Source organism: Mycena indigotica, assembly GCF_014461135.1.
Source record: "Mycena indigotica strain 171206Taipei chromosome Unknown Mind.scaff0004, whole genome shotgun sequence".
Lineage (NCBI taxonomy): Eukaryota > Fungi > Basidiomycota > Agaricomycetes > Agaricales > Mycenaceae > Mycena > Mycena indigotica.
This window is the reverse complement of record NW_023503003.1, coordinates 1,338,491-1,358,937: the sequence shown is the minus strand read 5'-3', so window position 1 is coordinate 1,358,937 and position 20,447 is coordinate 1,338,491. Positions and strand designations below refer to the sequence as shown.

The 20,447-nt window shown below is 51.3% G+C and overlaps 5 protein-coding genes across 5 annotated transcripts; 2 read left to right on the top strand and 3 right to left on the bottom strand.

The window, feature by feature from the left end:
• Positions 1-165: 165 nt before the first annotated feature.
• On the bottom strand, positions 166-1,490 carry MIND_00422900 (WD-REPEATS-REGION domain-containing protein; the record flags this gene model as incomplete). Its single annotated transcript, XM_037361044.1, has 3 exons — positions 166-240; positions 289-1,389; positions 1,437-1,490. The coding sequence occupies 3 exons, from the start codon at positions 1,488-1,490 to the stop codon at positions 166-168; spliced, it is 1,230 nt and encodes a 409-aa protein (XP_037221336.1).
• Positions 1,491-1,544: 54 nt separating this feature from the next.
• Positions 1,545-7,844, top strand: MIND_00422800 (uncharacterized protein; the record flags this gene model as incomplete). Its single annotated transcript, XM_037361043.1, has 9 exons — positions 1,545-1,631; positions 1,684-1,819; positions 1,878-2,270; positions 2,323-4,434; positions 4,483-5,528; positions 5,574-5,790; positions 5,840-5,973; positions 6,022-6,113; positions 6,161-6,818. 9 exons carry the CDS (start codon positions 1,545-1,547, stop codon positions 6,816-6,818), a joined length of 4,875 nt encoding a protein of 1,624 aa, XP_037221335.1.
• A 2,017-nt stretch (positions 7,845-9,861) lies between these two features.
• Positions 9,862-11,040, bottom strand: MIND_00422700 (uncharacterized protein; the record flags this gene model as incomplete). Its single annotated transcript, XM_037361042.1, has 6 exons — positions 9,862-10,016; positions 10,072-10,116; positions 10,170-10,336; positions 10,382-10,614; positions 10,660-10,918; positions 10,970-11,040. The coding sequence occupies 6 exons, from the start codon at positions 11,038-11,040 to the stop codon at positions 9,862-9,864; spliced, it is 930 nt and encodes a 309-aa protein (XP_037221334.1).
• A 473-nt stretch (positions 11,041-11,513) lies between these two features.
• Positions 11,514-13,918, bottom strand: MIND_00422600 (Vacuolar protein sorting-associated protein 27; the record flags this gene model as incomplete). The annotated part of the gene is made up of 5 exons (XM_037361041.1): positions 11,514-12,400; positions 12,450-13,322; positions 13,380-13,599; positions 13,648-13,814; positions 13,864-13,918. 5 exons carry the CDS (start codon positions 13,916-13,918, stop codon positions 11,514-11,516), a joined length of 2,202 nt encoding a protein of 733 aa, XP_037221333.1.
• Positions 13,919-14,078: 160 nt separating this feature from the next.
• Positions 14,079-15,691, top strand: MIND_00422500 (PDCD2-C domain-containing protein; the record flags this gene model as incomplete). The annotated part of the gene is made up of 5 exons (XM_037361040.1): positions 14,079-14,116; positions 14,231-14,384; positions 14,434-14,603; positions 14,654-15,202; positions 15,253-15,691. 5 exons carry the CDS (start codon positions 14,079-14,081, stop codon positions 15,689-15,691), a joined length of 1,350 nt encoding a protein of 449 aa, XP_037221332.1.
• Positions 15,692-20,447: the final 4,756 nt, after the last annotated feature.

The window sequence follows — 20,447 nt, the reverse complement described above, 5'->3', positions numbered from 1 at the left end:
GTTAGATGCTATAGACAAGTGGAAGTCACTGAAGACGTCGGACACCAAACATTGTCCTTTATGTAAGGCCAAGTATCTAGAAGATCATGACTGACACTCAAATAATGGTTTGGGTCACTATAGGACAGTACATAAACACAGGCTGTGCATTGGTTCCATACCGACTCAGATGGCGCGTTTCTTATATAGATTCTGCGCAATTTCATCGGCCTCCCCTGCCATATCCGGCAGCCAGAACGCCTAGACAAGATGTAGAAGACCCATAGAAAGGAGTCGGACACAACGCACCAGTTCAGCCCCAGCAGAACACATCATCGCAAGACGAGGGTTAAATCGAACACATCTGGACGGTCCAGGATGTCCATCAAGGGCGACGGTAGGCTGAATTCTTAACGGAGGAACCTTTAAGTCGACGTCACCCGCTTTTGAAGGTAGATTTTGAGTGTCCCATATCAGAATTTTCCCGTTTAGGCTTCCGCTAATGACAAATTTACTGTCTGGGGTCCAACCGACTTCTTCCCCACTACAACCTTTGGCTGGCTCAATAGTCGTAGGAGCGGACAATGTGCGACGCTCTAAACCAACATGCCCTTCCAGTTTTGCCAGCAAGTGGCCCTCGAAGGCATCTAGGATGTAATGCGCATCGCCGGAGCAACCAACAAGCAGATATTTGCCATTGGACGAGAAGGCAAGCGAAGTCATGTATATTGGTCGTGGGGGGAAGGAAACAAGACCAAGGGTGGGGTCCTCGAGGGTGATGACAAGAAATGGCGCTTTATCGTAATTGGCATGGTCGTAGAGCAGTATACGGGAGTAGTGGTTCACCGCGACGGCAAATACGACACCAGTAGAATCGTAAGCGACGAGGGGCGTGGCGGGAAGTGTTAAGAGACCGCGACAAGTCGGAGCGCGGAGATCCCAAAGACGGACAGTGCGGTCCTCCGAGCCAGACATGAAGCCATCGTCAACGGGAGACATCTCTAGTGACACCACGCGACCCTTGTGGCCTTTGAAGTATTGTAGATATTTGTTGTCGTGCAAGGAGTGATATCGAACGGTGTCATCCTCCTTGGTCGACGCGTGTAGAATAGCAGTATTTTTATGTGTGAATCGAGGCAAATCGACACCGTATTTCTTGGAATGGAGGATCTTGGTTTGTCTGCACAAGCAGCAGTTCAGCACAACGGGTGATTGTAAATGAGAGGAAACTCGCTTGCCAGATTTGCAGCTATATAAGCGAAAGGTCTCGTCGTCAGACGCCGTAATAACTTGGTCTCCCCGATCATCGAAAGCAATGCCGGTTATGTGTCGCGGCCCAACATGGGGTGGGCGAGGTTGTGGTAGAGGTTCCACGGCTCCCTTCATTATTTTTGCTGGCTTTAATCTGGACTTGAATGCGTCAATTAGCTATGGTGGGCGCATGACATAGTATATACCATGGTCGTTACACTCAGCTGCAGCGTTTGAGGTTGGGTCGATTGAGGTGCCATGGTGGGCAGAGTCACGCTCAGGTTGTCGTGACTCACGCGACTTTGTGCTTGACCATGGCTTTCGCGCCATTGCGTCCCCCAGACCAGTCGCCGGTCAAACTAGATCCAAATTTCACTCTACCACAAGCAGATGGCTTTACCGTGCGTGTCACAATATCCTCCCAGTCCCTCGCTTCATTTGACACTTGTCCAGTACCCCACCTTCCGCCTTCTCAATAAACAGTCTCGTGTCACTCTTTCTCCCGAACCCCTGGCTCCCTCGAGTGCTAGGAGGACCTTTGCAACTACCAACGCGAATGGAGGCTGGTTCGCAGCCTCAACCTCCAATGGTTTGTGGACGAATCTAGTCGTTCGAATTCTAATTCCCATTCCCATTTTTCTTTCCAGGTCTTATCGTCTCTCCATCGAGAAAGCTCAGGGAAGCATTCAAGACAGGTGGCGGTGGAATTTTCCAACCCGATATCATTTTACCCTGGAATCCCGTCACAATCGCTTTTGCTTGTAATGCTACGCGCCTTCTGGCCGGACTTGAAGACGGCCAGGTTGTCATCTATGACACTGGGGCTTTGTTCTCGTCCTCGTCACCATCAAGCCCACTTCAAGTGTATCAGGCTTCCTCGGGTCTACCTTTACAGATATTACCCAATCCCAGCAATGACGGCGATCTTGCTCAACTCGTGGCTATCGTGAGGATGGACGGCACAGTCGAAATGTTGGATGCCCAAATGCAAACTAAGGGAGCATGGCGCGCAACAGATGCTGATAACTTACCCGTCGCTGGTATGTTCTATGTGCTTTTTTGTTACCTTCGTCAAATTCTCATGACCATCAGCATCTTGGTCTCCAAAGGGTAAACAACTCGCAGTTGGCCTGCGATCCGGCGATATTCTTACATTTGGATTCAATAACGCGGCGCCCCTCAAACACATCCCTCCTACAGCAAGCCCGCCTCTTGTTTCTCTCGATTGGCTTGGTCCCGCATTCACATTTCGCACTAGCTATTTTTCCGACCAGCCTGCCCATCACATCGTATCCTTGAACCACCAGTCAAACATCACAACCGTCGTGCAACTCGCTCACCCATTCCCCTCGCCTGAACGAACTCCCAATTCCCGAGTCTTAATTTTACCCCGTTGGAATTCTGATGCTTCTGGTGGTCTCGAGACTACACTGATGGTAGTCGGCGATAATTCGTCGACCGATCTTGAAGTTCACGGCTCTGCGGGGTCTGCGTGGTACCAGCAGTCGCAGGAAAATCCGCTCACAGTGCCTCTGGACAAGAACGACGAAGATACTTACCTTCTATCCCTCGAGTCGGACTTGACCGATGAAATGCCCATCATGTTGGCATATCTCAATGATGGCACAGTCCAGGCATGGTATATCACCCATCCCGACTCTAAGCCATACAGTGGACTGATTCAATCTACATCCACCATTCCTCAACCCACGGCGCCGAGTCCCTTCTCACAAACAACATCCGTTTTTGGGCAGTCATCTTTCGGGCAAAATTCCGCTCCCTCGCCATTTGGACAGAATTCGGTTTTTTCCAGCAATCCGTCGCCTTTCGGAGGAAGCTCCTCCTCAAGTACCGTTGCTTCGCAACCTGTAGCACCACCCATGTCCGCCACCCCCTCAATTTCGATGGGAGATGATACGGGCCCTTCTTTTGGTGGTTTGTCTCTGGGTGCAGCGAGCTTAGACAGCAAACCAAAATCCACCACGGGCGGATTATTTGGAGGTTTTAATTCTTCGCCTAGTCCCCTTCCACTGCCCCCAAATCATCCAGCCAACCAACCAGCGAATCCAGCCACTTCAAAATTCTCAGATCCGAGTTTGGTCAAGCCTGCCGCCGGGTTTGGTGCATTCGGTGCTGCATCCACCGGTGCCTTCAGCAATCCACAACTTCCATCCTCGAACGCATTCACTGGGGGTGCCTTTGGCGGGAATACGACCACAAAAGATTCAATGCCAGCATCATCCGCATTTGGCAAATCTGGCTTTGGACAACCTGCTTTTGGGCAACCTGCCTTTGGGCAACCCGCCTTTGGGCAACCGGCCTTTGGACAGCCCGCCTTTGGAAAACCTGCCTTCGGACAAACGAGTTTTGCCTCTAAACCGGCCTCAACTCAAATTACTTCTGGGGCACCTGCCTCTGGTGGGTTTGGTGCTTTTGCTGCGACAGGCCCGTCTGGTTTCACATCTACTCCGACACCATCTTCGCCGTCTCCAAATGTCGAGCCATCCCCCTCTCCAGCCCAATCTAGCTTTGGTGCTCCTGCGTCAGTAAACAGTGCCTTTGGTGGGGCGCCAACGACAAGCGTATTTGGTAAACCCTCCAACTCGTCTCCCTCTCCAGCTCAATCTGCCTTTGGTGGGACGCCAAGCACAAGTGTGTTTGGTACAGCCTCCGCCCCTTCGACCCCGGCCTCCGCATTTTCTGCATTGACGACCAGTTCAGCCTCCGGACCATCTTCGCCGTCACCAACCCCAGCTTCAACTAATGATAGTCCTTCGCCGTTGAAATTTACCAATAGCACCCCTTCGCCGCCAACCACTGGGGCATTCAGTAACCTGAAAACCGCAACCACGGGATTCAAACCTGCCGAAGGCTTCGGCGCTTTTGGTAATAGCACGCCAACGCCAGCGTCGTCGCCTTTCTTCAAACCAGCTTCTCCTGTGGTATCTGCGTTCGGCCCGACAACAACCAGTTTATCGCCTAATCCTTCGACCCCAGTCTCAGAAAAACCGGCTTTCGGAGCCACATCTGCGTTGGGTACTCCGAAATCCGCTTTCGGACCAATATCAGCGTCGTCACCCTCTCCTGTCAGTGCATTCAGCGCATTTGCGACATCGGGTGGTAGTTTTACCCCGGCCGGAACACCAACAAAGTCGTTTTCAGATCTGCTAAAAGCCGCCGACGAACAGAGCATTGACTCGCCCTGTAAGATCTCAGTAGCTGACTTGTCCTCTTTACTCATCCAGATTACAGCTCCAGCCACTACCGTCCAACAACGAGCACCTGTTTTCACGCCGCCTCCCAAAAAAGACGAAACCGTCCCATCAGAATCGTCATTTGGTTCATTGTCACTGGGCTCAGAAGGGGGCTCCTTTGTTGAAGTGGAAGCAGAAACGGACGGCGTGGATGATGCAGAAGATAGTCAAGACGAGCCACCGGATGATGATGGCTTTTTGTCGGAGAGCTTTGGCTCGGGTTCGGAAGATGATGATGCTTATTCGCGATCGCCTTCACCAACTACTGTGCCATTACCGCCTTCCCGCTCCCCTTCGTCGACTCCCAACGCTGACGCGCTCAAGCCACATTCTTCATCATCGACGCAGTCGGACGGTGATGAATCAGATTCTTCAGAAGAATCTCGTCTCTCTACTATCCGAGAAGAAAGCGAAACGCCGCCAGGAAGTCCCGAAAAGAAACCAACACCACCATCTGCCCCACTTGCTGCACCAGTTCCTATCACACCGTCTCTTGGAATTGGTTTGGGTAGGCCGAGCACAAGACCTGCCAAGAGCTCACCTCTCGCCGCTGCACCTATGTCCAGGGATGAAGCCGAAAAACTTACTCCCAAGGCGCGGCCCGCTTCTCCCAAACTACCGTTCGGTGTTCTTCCTCCAGCCAAGACACCGGATACGACGCCCAAGCCTTCACGCCCAAAGACACCTCCACTTTCAGCACTATCCTTTGCCTCAACCCCAGCTCCAACATTGCAGGAAACCGCAAAATCCCCTTCAGAAGGTCTGCCGCTTCCTACCTTCCCCAAACTCAGTAGCCCGATACTATCTACTCCAAGCCCATCACCAGCCGGCCCCAGTAGTTTCTTCGTAGGCCTTGGAATTGCAAAAACTCCCGAACCATCGGCAATGTCAGCACCAACTAAAGGAACTCCGTCTATGCCCTTCATTCCAGTACCACCGCCAACAACAGTCGTTCCATCTCGAGCTGAGCTTTCGACAATGGAGGAAGGAATGCAGAAGGAATGTGCATTGCTGTTCGCGGCAATGGCTAGAGGACTCGAGGATGTAAGTGATTTTAACTGAGTTGGTTAATCTGCTCATTTTTTGCAGTTCAAAACACTTGCGCAGACCGCTAGTCAGAAGCGAGTGGAGTTGGGTAGGTCAGCACGACCTTCTGATACAGGTGAACAGTCTAAATGGTCACTTCGGGATGCAACCCAGTTTGGCCGCACGATGAAGTCATATGAGCAAGAATTACAGAATCTCAAGGAGACGGAGGCTCAATGGGAGAAACGCATTCGAGATTTGGAAAACAACCTGTTGAAAGGTATGTGATCTATGAAAAAATGTATCTAGTCTTCTGATCTATATCGCAGCGGGGACACGACGAGAGGAGGTTGGGAGGTTCCTGAAAGCCCAGCATGACAAGGACTTTGCCAAAATGTTAAAAGCACGCTCTTTGGGACCCGAACATCTCGAAACCCAGACTCATTTGCGGAGAACTGTGCGGGTTAGTTGCTTCTTTAGGTCCGTAAAAGCCTTAGTGATGCATTGTCAGGCTGTCCAAGATCGGGTTCAAAAGCTCGAATCACATTTGCACGAGCACAAGAAACGATTGAGCAGGGCTGATAGCGGAAAGCCTGGGCTACGGTGTGTACTATGACTTGCTGGCTTGTTTGTACACTGAACTTCTAAAGTGCTCCGACCTTAGACACTTTGAATCGCACATTCCGAAACATGGATATGGCTCTCGATAAGCAATCACATGACGTAGAGAAACTACATACCCGAATTAGCAAGCTCAACCTGGTCAATTCACACACCAATGGTTCCAGTGGCCGCGACAAGAGATTACCGGATCCTGTTGGTCGGCAACGACCGCTGAATGTCACGCCCGATGTCGCAATAACGACTGCTGCTGCCCTCAATGCGGAACGCTCGGCTCACAATTTGAAACGAGCATTGTTGGGCATCAGGAAAGAACCACTCCTTAACACGCAAGCTGCATCCGCAACCCCACCGCCACTCAGTTTCCAAACACCACAACGAGGTTTCCCGATCCAATTTGGACTTGACCCAGTCACGCCTATGATGGGCTTTGATTTCCCGGAGGACAACTTCAATCCATCGTCACCACCTCCCTCCACGCGCCGCGGAGCCGGTACTCGCAGTCGTGTTTCGGGGTCTGTCCAGCTGAAAAGGAGCCCTGGCCAGTCGCCTGCGACACCATCGCCGCCTACGTTTGACTGGGGACCGTTACCGACATTCGATAAACCTAAGCTACACTCTCCGGAGAACTCGCTGAGTGGTTCGTGGATATCGGAGGGCTTCAAGGGGTTTGGCAATGCCAAGTGATACCAACTCCGATGTACATAAGTAGTCTCTTGCTAAATACTACTCATGATAGTCGATGACAGCTCCCCACGCGATTCGGGGTCTAAAAAATCTGACTGGTAAATGGCCTTCCAGAGAGCAGTTGTATTCCGGTTAATCCAAGCTACATAAATTGAATAGTGACGAGTTCAAGTTGGACCAAGAGAAATGTTTGTTACCTGTGACCATTGAGATCCGCATCCATAGGCATCCATGGAAGAGATCGCCACCTCCCTCGCAATCGAGCTTGTGCAGAGACTGCGTCAGTATGTCCTTGTGGCGCCATCTTCTCATTCCAACACAAAGCAAACAGAACTCCACCGACTGACCGACTCGTTGTTGGCATCGCTGGTTCCCCAGCTGCTGGCAAATCCTCCTTCGCCCACCGTTTGGTCCACAACATCCACACGCTACTAGAAGAAGAAACTGTTCTGCTCATCGGCCTAGACGGCTGGCATCTCACTCGTGCTGCCCTCGACGGCTTTCCCGACCCATCGCTAGCCCACGAACGGCGCGGCGCTCACTGGACATTTGATGTCGCCGGATATGTCGCATTCGTCAAGGCCCTGCGACAGCCTTTCACCCCAGAAGCTGTCATAACAGCCCCGACTTTCTCGCACGCGCTGAAGGACCCGACGTTCGACGCCATTCGGGTTGAAGCCCATCATCGGCTAGTCCTCATCGAGGGCCTCTACACCTACCTCTCGGTTGACCCGTGGGTTGAGGCTGCCAAGTTGTTGGACGAACGATGGTTTCTCCGTGTTGATGAGGCAGAAGCGTTTCGGAGACTTGTGAAGCGCCATGTCGAAACTGGGATATGTCGCGATGCAACAGAAGCAAAACAAAGAGCAGAAGGAAACGATTTGCCAAGTGAGTGGTATCGTGTTTGCTAACCGCGTTGTTGATGCAGAATTAGATGGTCGCTTCATCGTCAAGAATATGCTCGAGCCGACAAAATATATCGACAGCGTTCAAGACTCTGTCATGGCGCGAGAGCTGGAAGCGTAATGAGTAGTGAGGAAACAAGCTTAAGATTGTATGGTAACACAACTCCTTCCGATTCGATATGAAAAATGAGAGTTCAACGAGAAGCTATGTAACAGATGCATTTCCGAGCACTGGTACACAACGCGCTGTGGTAACGAGTAGTTAAGGTTAGGGTTAGGACTTGGGAACGTCATAAAAAAAAGAGGCCCGCCTAGCCGAGTGGCCGTGGCAGGACTGGAAAATATTGGGACGGTGCATGAGCCGAAGCCCTGGACCATACAAACCACGAACGCTCTCTGTGTGGACAGGGTCGCCGTGCAATGGAGAGTTTCCGCAGCCCACAGCTCCAGGTAGGTGAAGGGAACTGTGCCATCAAGGTAAGTATGAGGAACACAGTGGAGAGCGCAACGTTTTGTCGCTGTCGTCCAGCGCACGGACCAAGTCGCGATCACGTGAATGGTGACTGTTGGTGTCACAGCACAGGTTTTGCGTCAACCCACTTCAGGTCTGAGTCGTCTGACAGACACAGACTGGCGGAGGCATGATGTTCCCGAGTCATCGAGCTCTCCGAAAGGCTGAACACAGCTGGGCGCTCTGATTCTTCGGCCGCAACGCAGTTTCACAGTGATCGCCCTGCGGCTGGCAGTGCAGCACTCCAACTTAACGAGTCAAACTTCCGAGAGGTGACTACGATTGTCACGTTTGGTATCTCTTTCCTCTCAACCACTACCTACGAAGTACCGTTCTACTTCTTTCGAAGAATCGACTCTTGCGCCCCAACGAAAAACGGCTTTGTGCAACTCGTCGTGCCAGTGCTATCATTTCCAACCCAGCCGACATCGAGCATGCTCGTGAACATTGCTTTAGCATGCCAGTCGGACTCGGAATCCTGAGAACTTGTTGCATGTCAGTGTTGCATGGAGCCAAATGAAACAACTATGGGGCGTGCGGGCGGTGCTCTTTTGTTTCTAAAGAGCGCTACTCTCACACAACCTTCGCATGTGTGCTTTGCGTTCAGGTCCGCCGTCAACGCAAGTGGACTGAAGGGATCATTGCCTTCAGTCTATTGTTTGGTTCTATGTGCATGACAACTGCTCAAGCGCTCAAGTTTTATGGGGAGCGAGCGGTGTAAAGTTGGTCAGCTTACTTTATTGTGCCTCTATTCATCCCTTCACAGTTCCTTCATGCATTCTGCCGTGGAAACACTACACCTGCCACTGCATTTTACGCTCCAAATCCCAAGAATTTGGTGCAATGGATTCCATCCAGAGCCGTGAGCGAATTGGGGACTGCGATAAACCCTCTTGTCCGTCGCGTCATGCTTCTATCCAGAGAGTCCGTCTCATGAACCCTCAATCCGCTGTTTTGCTCTGCGCAACGGTTTTACCGATAACGCAAACGGCCCTTTCAGTCTTCACTTCAGACGGACGCCGTTCGCCAAGTTCGTTACCCCCCACGTTACTTGGTGTTTACTGATTTGCTTCTAGTTCCTTTTTGTATAGGAAAGCAAGCCGCCGACTACTTGTTGAAGCAGCATTTCACGCTCCAAATCCCGAGAAGCTGGTGCAACTGGTCCCATCCAGAGTCGTGAATGAATCGGGGAATGCGATAGACGTTCTTGTCCGTCGCGCTATGCTTCTATGGAGAAGAGCGTCCATCTCACAATTCCTCGATTCATCTGTCTAAATGTCTCCGATGTTTGCTCTGCGCGAAGAGGTTTGCCAATGACCGCGAACGACCCCTACGACATTGCGCCTCGGGTCGTTGTTTGGTTCTCCAGTTGCAAGAACTAGCTCGGGAAAACCCAGCGAGTCGTGACATTATGTTGCTCTTCAAAACATTCACTATAGTACGGTTGTGGAAGCCATCCAATGATAAATGTACAGTTGTCTTATAACAAATCGATTGTCCCTTTCAAAAATCCTGCTTATGCGTTCCAAAAGCCTAACAACCACTCTCATCGCTTTCCTATAAAAATATCAGACCAACCTTGCAGCTGATTAACATCATCATACCTTGTCGACACCTCCAGAGGCCACTATCGTGTATTGATGGGACGTAGTGGAGCGCGATCACACTCGTCTGTGCCAAGCCCCGGGTTGGTCTTTGTTGAGTACTCCAGTGGTCCGAACAGCTCCACCCATAATAAGTTTGGTTCCTGCTCTTGGAGCGGTGGTGGCACTGAGGTTGGCGCTAGATGACCAAGAGTGTATGTCAGCCATGAATAGAAGCACGTTGAGTGTCGCACCTTGACCAAGTTGGTTGAGAAGAATCGGCGGCGGCGGCAAACCAGCTATGCAATTGCAAGCGTCAGATAGGACATCAAGCAAAACAAAACAAAACAACCTGAAGACCTCGCTCCCTCATTTCGGGCTTGCTGGGCAATTAAAGCGACCTCGATCGAGAGTTCAAGGGCCTTGAACTCTGCTGTTCGACGCGCCTTTTCTTCCCGACGCCCTTTCGCCGACACTTGCGCTGCTTTCCACGCTGCTTCGCGCCTTGTCGCCGTCTCGCTAGAACATCAATCAGTTTTATCCGGATCGAAAAGAAAGACTAACTTCGATATCAACGAGTTGGCGATATAGACAGCCAATTTCCCCAACACATCCGAGAGGCCCAATTTGATCTTATTCAGACAACTCCGACGCACGGCTGTGTCCTTTGCCATACAAAGTACTGCGGCAACGTGGTCGAAATCGCAGAGACAACTTGCAGCGCGTCTTGACCTCCCCCCAATGAGCGACAGGAAGGCGCACAGGACACTCTCGTCATGGAGAACCGCCAAGATGAGCTACAATCGTCAGTACCGCGACATCCATAAAAACTCGTCAGTTACTTCGTCCTCTCCGGGTCCCGCTAGGTGATAGCCCGCCGCTCGCAGTGCGCGACATACGATACTACAAAACTTCCTTATTCCTTTTCGGACGATGACTTCTGTAGGCCACTTCTTCTTGTAGGCACGACTGGCCTGCCAGTCGCTGCTGGTGATGGAGGTTAAGCGAGTCGCTGTAGACTGAGGAGAACGATCTTGGAGGTAAATCACAGCCGAGTTCACAAGCCGCCGGTAACAAGTGGATCCCAAAAGTTTGGCAAACCTGAGCGGCTAATTCAAGAAATTGGAGTAGGCGAGACAAGAATGGACGCACCCTTCATCGGAGGTGATGGTGGTGGTGGCGACAGCCGACATAGAGGCAGAGGAGCAGGAGATTGCCGACATCGTATGAGGCAGGTGGTGGGCGATAGATGGAGAAAGAGAGCGCAGCGAGGTGGGATGACGATAGTTTGAATGAGGAGAAGCAACCCTCCAATGGGCGAGTCGCGTTTTATGCCTCTGTTACGATCGGCGTCAAAAAAAAAACGATATCCGCACTTCAAGCTTCAAGTTTGCCATCAGTCACTGAACTTGAAAGTCTAAGGCTTCGTCAATGCAGACTGGAAGTCCACCTCGGCGAGTCGTAGAAACAAAGCCAGCCAGCTACGTGTCCTTCAAGCATGAGATAGCGGGATTGAGCCTTCAGGCAGAGGCGAGACGGTGGCAAGAGGTGAACGTTGAAAACAACTCGATTTGACAGGCTGATGTCATCAACCCCCATCTAATCTAATCTGTTGCTGTGAGCCCTCGCTGGAGTACAATTTCAAAGTCGAAAGGTTGTTGAAAGCAAACAAACAAATAAAGGTAACTACGTGTAACTACAGCTCGATCAACGGCGCCGCCTCTTTCTGTGTCGGGATCGTGGTCGGCGCGATCATATTCGGCGCGTACATTGAATATGTCTGGGGCGTCGATGTGGGGGCTACCGGAAATGCAGGCAGAGTTTGGATTGGTGCTGGAGGAGGGGAAGAAACGGTCGGGTATTGTTGCGTTGGCTGTTGGTAGACATGCTGAACAGACGGCTGCCGTTGCATTACCGGATGGTGGGTCCCAGCCGCAACCGTGTTGCTCCTGGAAAGATAGGTTGCAGCTGTCGCTGACGGTGATGACGATGCAGCAACAGTGTTATGTCTGGACAGCGTAGGCGAGTGACTATGTGGGGGAGCTGAGTATTGGGGTTGAGCTGGAACCGGCGATTGCGGTAATGAATAAGCGGTTGGTTGGGCCGATGGCGATGAGTGTTGCAACGTTTGCGGTGGTGGTGGAGGGGATTGTGTATAAGTAGCCAGCGACGGTCCTGATGATTGAGCCACCTGTGGTTGAGGGGCAAATGTCATCGACTGGCTGGGACCTGCTTGTTGGTATTGTTGCTGTTGGACGGGAGGTAGAGCGGGAGTAGCAGAGTATGGTTGAACGGGGGGCGAAGGGGCATATTGTGGCTGCTGGACAGCATATTGTGCCTGATACTGTGTTTGTGACCCCGTAAACTGGGGCTGTTGAGGTTGCGCATAGTAGTGCGATTGTTCCGTCTGTTGTGGCGGCGCACTTTGAGGCCATTGTTGCTGCTGGGGAGCATATGGCGCGTATTGCCCATTGACGGCTGGTTGTGGAGATTGCCAACGGGGCTGAACGACATGTTCTGTCAACAGCTTATCGTAGAGTTTGACTGCTTGTGAAAGCTTGTCGTGCATCTCCGAAAGCACCTCTGAGTTTGAATTAACGATCGAAAAAAGCACGCTAAGGGAAACACCTACGCTCTTTCCGCCCAGCGTCATCTAAGCTCAAAGCCAACTTGGGCCTCAGACTATTTGCTTTGTCATACAGTTGATTTACTGCCGGATACCTCGACATGTCCCTCACGCCTTGCTGTTGGACTTGCTCCACAGTCTGGCTGAACGTCAGGATTGCATCGGACTCTAACGGGGCCAGATCATGGGAAGGCACACGAGCAACTGGTTGAGGTGGGTTGACGGCAGGCGGATATGATTGCGAGTAATTTTTATAGGCAAAAGTGGGTTCCTCCGTTCGGGGAGTTTCGATAGCCATCGGTGCACTCGGCCGTGGCGCAGCCGATTCACGAAGACTGGCTTCTATTGCCGCCTTGAGATCAGGATCGTCATCTTCGGCTTGGCTCTTTGGATGAGTTGAGCGGTCGACGATGGGCGGTTCTGAGTACTGCCAAGAAGACGGGTCCGGCTGATATGGGGTATATCCAGCCCGGTTACGCCCGTTGACAGCACCGACTTCCTGCAAAGAAAGTTGGATTGCACGTTGAAGATCCGCATCCGATGCATCACGAGCAGCACGACTCCTCGTCCCATGTAAACTTGCAGAGTGTCTATGGCCTTTGGTGTCGTTCCGCTCATTCTTCTTGGTCAACTTGGGGTAACAACTATCGCAAACACGGACATCCTGCGTGATTCCGAAATGGGGTAGTGGAAGAACTTTGGATGAACATTGTTGGTCGAACACCTGGCCGCAGTTACGACAATGATGCTTTCTGTTGGTGAACGAGAAAGGTGTCCGACACCGCAAACAGACATCTGAGTTAATCCATTCTGGTGCTTGTTGGGTGTCGACCATGGCAGAATTGGCAAGGGAAAGGTCTTTCGGTGGAAACTTGAAGCCTATGCGGTAACACTAATGAACAAGGAGGGTCAACGGGAGTTGCAGTGACACCGCACCTTCACTAGTTAACGTCTTGTATACTGTGCTAACATAGCTCAGGCTTGGCTTGCCCTCAAACGCAATACTCCAATTCTGGACGAGTCGCAGGATGTTATTCTTGACCTCCAGATTGAGAATCGGGATCTTGAGAATGGAGACTAGATTGTCCATAAACTCCCGCGAAGCAATTTCGACAAGAAACAAGTCCCCTCCGTTCTTGACGCATACGTCGGTCAGCTGTAAATGCAAGTAAGCAACAGAGTAATACAGACAGCAGTTGCCTACCCCCAGCGCCAGATTCCGCACGTTTGGATTCGTGTGGTTTAGCCTCCGTTTCAGGGCGCGCATGGCGTCTTTAGCTGACACAGACTTGGACCGAATTTGGTCGCAAATCTCGAGGTTGAGCGCAATGTCCTCCATACCAGCTGGTAGCAACTCCGAGGTCGCTTTGTCTGAAAAGCTGTCAAATCTTAGTGGATTTGAGGGAAGAAATCGGCTCACCAACAGCCTCATCGAGTTGAGACACGCCCCAGAGCCAGTTACTGAGCGTTGACATCGTGATGGTGGGACAGAGAAAGCAGGAAGGTGACTGCGAGCCGCAGGTGAATGTTCTAGTCTAGGTCGAGTCTACTTACGTCACACACTTTCTGTTTTCCTTCCTCCACCACCTCTATGTAAGTTCTGGTTCCTCTCTCGTTTCAAGATGAGCTCTTTAGATGACGAGTCCGAATGCTTGTCTACACCAGTCCTTGGTGTAGGACGCTTCATTGACGACACTCTGAAAAATACCATTCATGCTTTTCTGATTTTTTTCTCTCCGTTTTCTATTCTCCTTTTGTGTTGCTGCGATTCTGATTACCCTCTACAGGTCTCGCCAACAAGACGATGATGACTGGTCAGACGAGGACGAGGACGGGTCGGCGGAAATCGAGACATCCACTCTGCTGGGCATTGCTGGCGACGACATCTCTACCGCGTCGGACTTGACGGATGCGGTCGTCTCACGAATAGGCGGCTATCCCGTACGGTTTATGGCTGACGTGTACTGTCGTGTAGAATTGACTTGTCAAGGCCTTCCTTCCCATCGATGAGCCCCCGTTCGCATCATCGACTTGCAAAGTCTGTGGCTTCCCCATGGAGCTCCTCGTCCAAATGTGGTGTCCATTCGAAGATAGCCCAAGAGACAGAGCGCTCTATATCTGGGGCTGCAGCGCCCCAGCATGCCAAAACAAGGAAGGAAGGTATAAGTGTAACCACCACAACTTTTTACCCTGGCTCATCTCAGCTCCAGCGTCCGAGCTTGGAGAGGTCTTCGTTTTAACGACGAATTTGCTGCACAGCTGAAGGAGAAGAATGAGAAAAAGAAGGCCAAGATCGAAAAGCCCAAACCACAAGCAAATCCATTCTCAGTTGGTGCCGTCATTCCTGGTCCTAACCCATTCTCTTTGGGTACGCAGATATTCGGTGGCGCTACATCACCAGCGCCTGGTGATACCGCGCCTGAGGAACCCCGGGAGGATGAACAAGAGGAGGAAAGCGATGAAACAGACGACGAGCTGCTTCCAGTTCTAGCCTCTGTTACTTTGGAAGATTCGCCCTGGCGTTCAGCCCCGTGCTTCAAGCCCGTTTACCTCAACACTGAATCGGAATTCATCCGTCCTTCTGCACAATCCAAACTCCCGCCGGGAGTCCAAGTCGTTGACTCTCTAGACGACAACGAATCAAAAAAGGGCAAAGACGTTTCATGGATGTCTGAGGCTTACGAAAACTCCCTCGACGTTGACCAAGTCTTCGACCGATTTACTAAACGCGTAGCGCACAACAGCTCACAATGCGTCCGGTAAATCAGCATATCTCAATTTTTTTTGCAAGTTCGTCTAACAAATCTAGATATGAACTTGATGGCACCCCACTCCCTTACGCCTCAGACAAGATTTTCAACTCTCTCTTCCCACTGCCACCCTCACCACCTACCCCGGTCACTAAAGCTGCTTTTACAGTAGTCCCGCCCGCCAAACGTGTCTACGATCCTGCTTCGCTCCCCGTGTGTCCCGTTTGCCAGTCCAAACGCGTCTTCGAATGCCAGCTCATGCCGAATCTCATCAATCTACTTGCATCCACATCCAGTGATGTTGAGAATAAAAGGATGACCGATGATGAGCGTAGAAAGCTGGTAGAACAAGAACTGAAGGGCGGAAATTCTCGGGGAATGGATTGGGGAACCTGCCTTGTTTTTTCTTGTTCGAACGATTGCTCCCTAGATGCTGATGGTAAAGAAACGAGGGATTCTTGGAGGGAAGAAGTGGTCTTGGTTCAGTGGGGTGTATGACTTGGGGGATGTTTACAACAAATATCTGATGACGTGGTAGCTACTGATACAAATGCAAGAAGTGACACAGTGGTACAGTTCCATGAGTAAGTTAAAATGCAGTCGTGAAGTCCCGATACGCTTGTTGCCTCAAGGCATCGTCCATTTTGAGTTCCTCCTGCTCTTGTGGCGGCATACGTGACTGGAACTGCCGAATGTGATCCAACCGTGAATGCCAGTTGGTCTTGATCTCGACACGTTCTGTGTCTTCTTGCGTGTTGGAGTATACTGCCGCAAACCAGTCGGCGAGCAAGCTGAGTTGACGCACGAGCAACGGAAGGTTTTTTGCGGAAATGAGCTTGAAGGCACCAACAGGCGCAAAGTCAGGCATGTTGGGGGCCCTTTGCACAGTCAATTTGAAGTACTCGTTTTCGTGTAGGTTATTAGAGAAGGCGGCAATCGCACCAACGGAGTGTGGTTCAATGACGATGTTGACGAACTGGAATTGAGTTCCGAGGGTATCGAAGCGGTACGGCTTGCCCGAGTCGTTCCATACGATTCGGACAAAGTCATTCCCTATATGCTTCTTTTTGTTTGTGAAATGAGTGTCGTGAGCATGATTAGGCATCATCGTAGCAGTGTGGTATAAGATTTGGCCGATGTCGTCCCACCAGGCGTAAGAGTATTCTCCATCTTCATCTGGCTCTAACCCACCAGCATAGACGTCGACTTGACCGCGAAGATTGATTAACCGTCCAATGCCCTCCAGGAATCGCGTGTAAGCAGGCGATCCATGGGTGTTACTCAGAATTTCGCGTTCTGTACATTGCCCAGGAGCAACATACATAATTCCCACCTTATGCGTGTCTATGACAGGAATGCGATCCAGCATAGCAAGAGCTCGAGTCAACTGAGGGGAGTTTTCGACAAGCCGGTGTCGCGTAAAACTGGGATTTTGGCGATCTGAAAGTTGCAGAGCGATAAAAGCAGGATCAATCTCCACCTGCTTTCTTCGCTGAGATGGTGCCGTCCCGCTCCAAACATATCCAGTCAATGGATCTGGCGGAGGGAGTGTCGAGTCCACAGCTTCTGTCATTGTTAGAGCTGAGCGAGCGTCATTCGACTTGCAAAAGAGAAAAGGGAAAATCAGTATGTCTCGGAATCACATGAGTAGTAATAGTTTTACCGGATCGGCATGGCCGTTTGGATGGGCCATATTATCGTCTGGAGGTGGATTTTCGACACGGGAGGGCTCGTGATCCATGAGCATCGCGGCTGGGACCGAAACAATATCAGGGTCGACATCACCAGGTTCAACCAATGGTAAATTCTCCAGTCGGCATAAGAGCTTCGTGTACCCAGAGGGCCGCCTGGATAAGACTTCGAACCAGCCCCGACGACGAAGTGTTCGCAGCGTCAAAAACGAGTGACCCATCATCCACGTTTTCTCAGAGACAGCATCATCCTCCGCTTCCGATGGATTCATAACAATATCACCTAGAAGAGATGAAGCTGGCCGCGGGTCTGCACTCGCAAATGTGTATCGCTCTAACCAATCGAAGCAAACTTCGGTTGGACCATCAAGTTCGCTGTTTCCCTCGTTGGCAATGAACAACTGGCGCGAGATGTATGGGACATGGGCACGACGGTCCGGAAGTTTGAGCGCGAGAAACCAAACATAGACGATATAGTATGACAATATGCGCACGTGCTCCGAAAGCGCCCAGGAGCCTGTTGTCGGCTCGTCGCGAGTCTGGTTTTGGTGTTGGAGGTAGCGCAGGGCCACGCCGAACACCATCTTGAAGTCAGCTTCCGTGAAGTTCGCATACAGCGGTCGCAAAGATCCCACGATGGAGAGTAGACCCAGGATGTGGACGGCGACATCAGCACTCGTCATGATTTGGGAAAGCTTTTCCAAAATGCGACTGAGATACTTGGTCATCGAGGTCGTTAACTCAAACGCAGCCAACGTTAAAGCATGAAGACAGCATTTAATTGTTGCTGGTTGCCCGTCTAGTCCATGAAGAAAAACCTCCACAAGCATATGCTGTTGGTTCATATCGAAGCAGGGTTGATAACCCACGAGGACCGATAGGGTGTGAAAGGCTAGGCCTTGCGCGTCTCGCATTTTGATACCAGTCGGCCACCTTTCGATCAACGACCCGAATGAATTTTCAAGAATTCCTCGACATAACGTCTTGAGCAGTTTAGAGCACATTAATCTGGATTTAGGCCCGCAGAACATGTGCTTATTGGCAAGTTGGTTGGGGAGATGTACCAACACATATGACAGCACCTCCCAGTTGGTCTCCTTGTCCAAGATATCATTAATGGTCATAAGATACTTGGAGATTGGGAGTAACGCGCTGTTTTCGGCGCTAGTAGGGTCATAGAGCATCAGACCCTCACTGGGTGTGTCTGCATCCGCTATAATGAACGGAAAAGATTCTGGGATACCCCAGACAGGGGGGATCGCTTTCGCTGGTGGCGGTCGAGAGGCACTACCAATACGCGAGCGACTCCGACTTGTGCCCGATCCAGATGCTGCACCACCTCGTCCCCGTGTTCGTCGTTCATGAGGTATACGTGGACGAGCAACCCGTGATTCCGCAATTACATCAGACGAAGAATGCGGCTCGAGGGGTCGCAAAACTCGTTGTATGAGGCCGCCAAGCTGTGCCGCAAGGCCATGGAAGTCACCATCTGTCCACATAAAGTACAGCCGATGGTCGCGGTCTGCACGTAGACGCATCAGAAACTGCAGAATGGTAATCCGAATCTTTGTTGAACGTGCGTCCTGGAGCAGTTGAAGCAAGTATTCGAACACGTCAACGGCAACCTTCAAGTTGGACGGGTTGAGAGCATGAGGCGTAAAAACCAGCTGGCTGAATATGAGTATAAGGGCGCAGACAGCGCTAAGATCGCAAGTCACGTGAGTGGCCTCTCGAGGAGGGGATGAGGTTCTGCCCGAGTCGTAGACATCCGGTGTCGATGGTTGGAATGATTGCGTCCGCGAAACACTCGCAGAGGTCAAGGAAGAAAAGAAAGATGAGACAAAAGGCAGCCCATCTCGGACAGGACTGTTAGTATGGGCTTCGCTCTGCATACGTGAGAGGACGGGCGATGCGGCAGTTGCAGGGGTGATAAGTCCAGCATGCGGAGGAGGCGCAGGTGAGTGGGTTCCTGCTGTTACGATGGACGCAGTCTCGAAATCATCCTCTTCTGAATCGATGTTTCCTGAGGCGGTTGTAACAAGAAGCTGGAACGCTTCGGTCACAAATGTTTCCACTGCAACTGCATTCTTTTCTTCGTGGTCTTCGACAATCTTGAAGACAACCTCTTGTGCTAGGATGTTCCACAACTCATCACAGTCATCTCCATCACCGGAAGCCGCATTTTCGGAAATACGCTTGCATGTTTCCACAACTAAATCCGCAAGTGGTCGTCGATAGGAAGGCATATCAACGATACTCTCATGCACATCTTTCAACGTCTTCATGATGGATTTTCTGGTTTGCGGTCGTTGAGAACTAACAAGCGCAGGGTGTCGCAGTAGTGTTCCCCAATTCTCGATCCATTCAGGCGAAATGGGTGTGAGATCGTTTTGTTCCGTCATGATGTTAGGAAGTTTGGCAGTTTCTGCGTCGGATAGATTATCTGCAATATGGAGGAGAGTACGAGACAACAGAGGCTGTAGCTCCATCGTGTGTTCCCGAGTGAGCAGAGCGGTGAGTGTGCGAAGGAATGGAGTTGTGGCTTCACCGGGTCGCGAGAGTGGTATGATATACGTACTACCGCCTTCCGTTCTACGGCATCAAGTTAGCGTTTGACACCTTTGTAGGATGGACAACCTACTTGAGAGGTCGCAGGTATTCAACAAGTTGAAATAATGTATTTCCTACAGCGGCAGCCTCTTCTCGCGACATTGATGGAATATCTTCATCGCGGGCCTCGACTTCGGATAAGACGTCCTTCAATGTGCCGGCAATTTCGTCCAAAATTCGATCCACAGATTCGCGTAAAGGCTCGTTTTGGGCCACAAATGAAACCCAGGCTTTTGCCCCTGCAATTAGCGGACGACCGAACCGTTCCGGATCCCAACCAGTCTGTGTGGCTCCTGAAGCAGGCCAAGCATGTTCTATGAGTGACCCCGCAATGTCCATATGCGAAGGAGCACCTGAATGAGAATAACCACTTCGCGACTCGCGTTCGATGACAGCCCGAGCCATCCGCACATATAATGCTTTTCGAATGTAATTCCGGAGCGTCCGAAGGCCACCCAACGCAGTCGAGACAGAATGTTGTGGAGCAGAAGCGATGCCTTCTGGGTCGACTTCAGAGGGAAGAACATGCCTTCGAAGCAAAAGCGCGCATTTCGACCTATACGGTCCAGTGAGCAGAGAGTAAAGAAGGTCATTCAGGCTCTTCTCAGAGGGGCTTCCAAGATAGGGTTTCTCAACGCTCAGTCGAGGAAGCGGATTTGCGCAATAAGCAAGAGCGCGAAAAAGGAACGGGATAATTTGATCAAGATATTGCGAGGAAAGGAACTTGAGCTGGTCGGAAAGATGAGTCAAATAGAGGTTGAGAGCCAGATCGAAGGGCTGTTTGTCACTGGCTGTTGGGGTCAGATGGGTTGTTTGAGAGGGAGTCATGGATGTCGATGACGGGTGACGCCGATGCCCGTAGAGAGGTCGAGAAGGGCTTGAAGGCATCTCTTGGGCCGGGGACGAGATAGAAGACCGTGCCACCGACATCGCCTTCTCCACCAAGCTAGCAT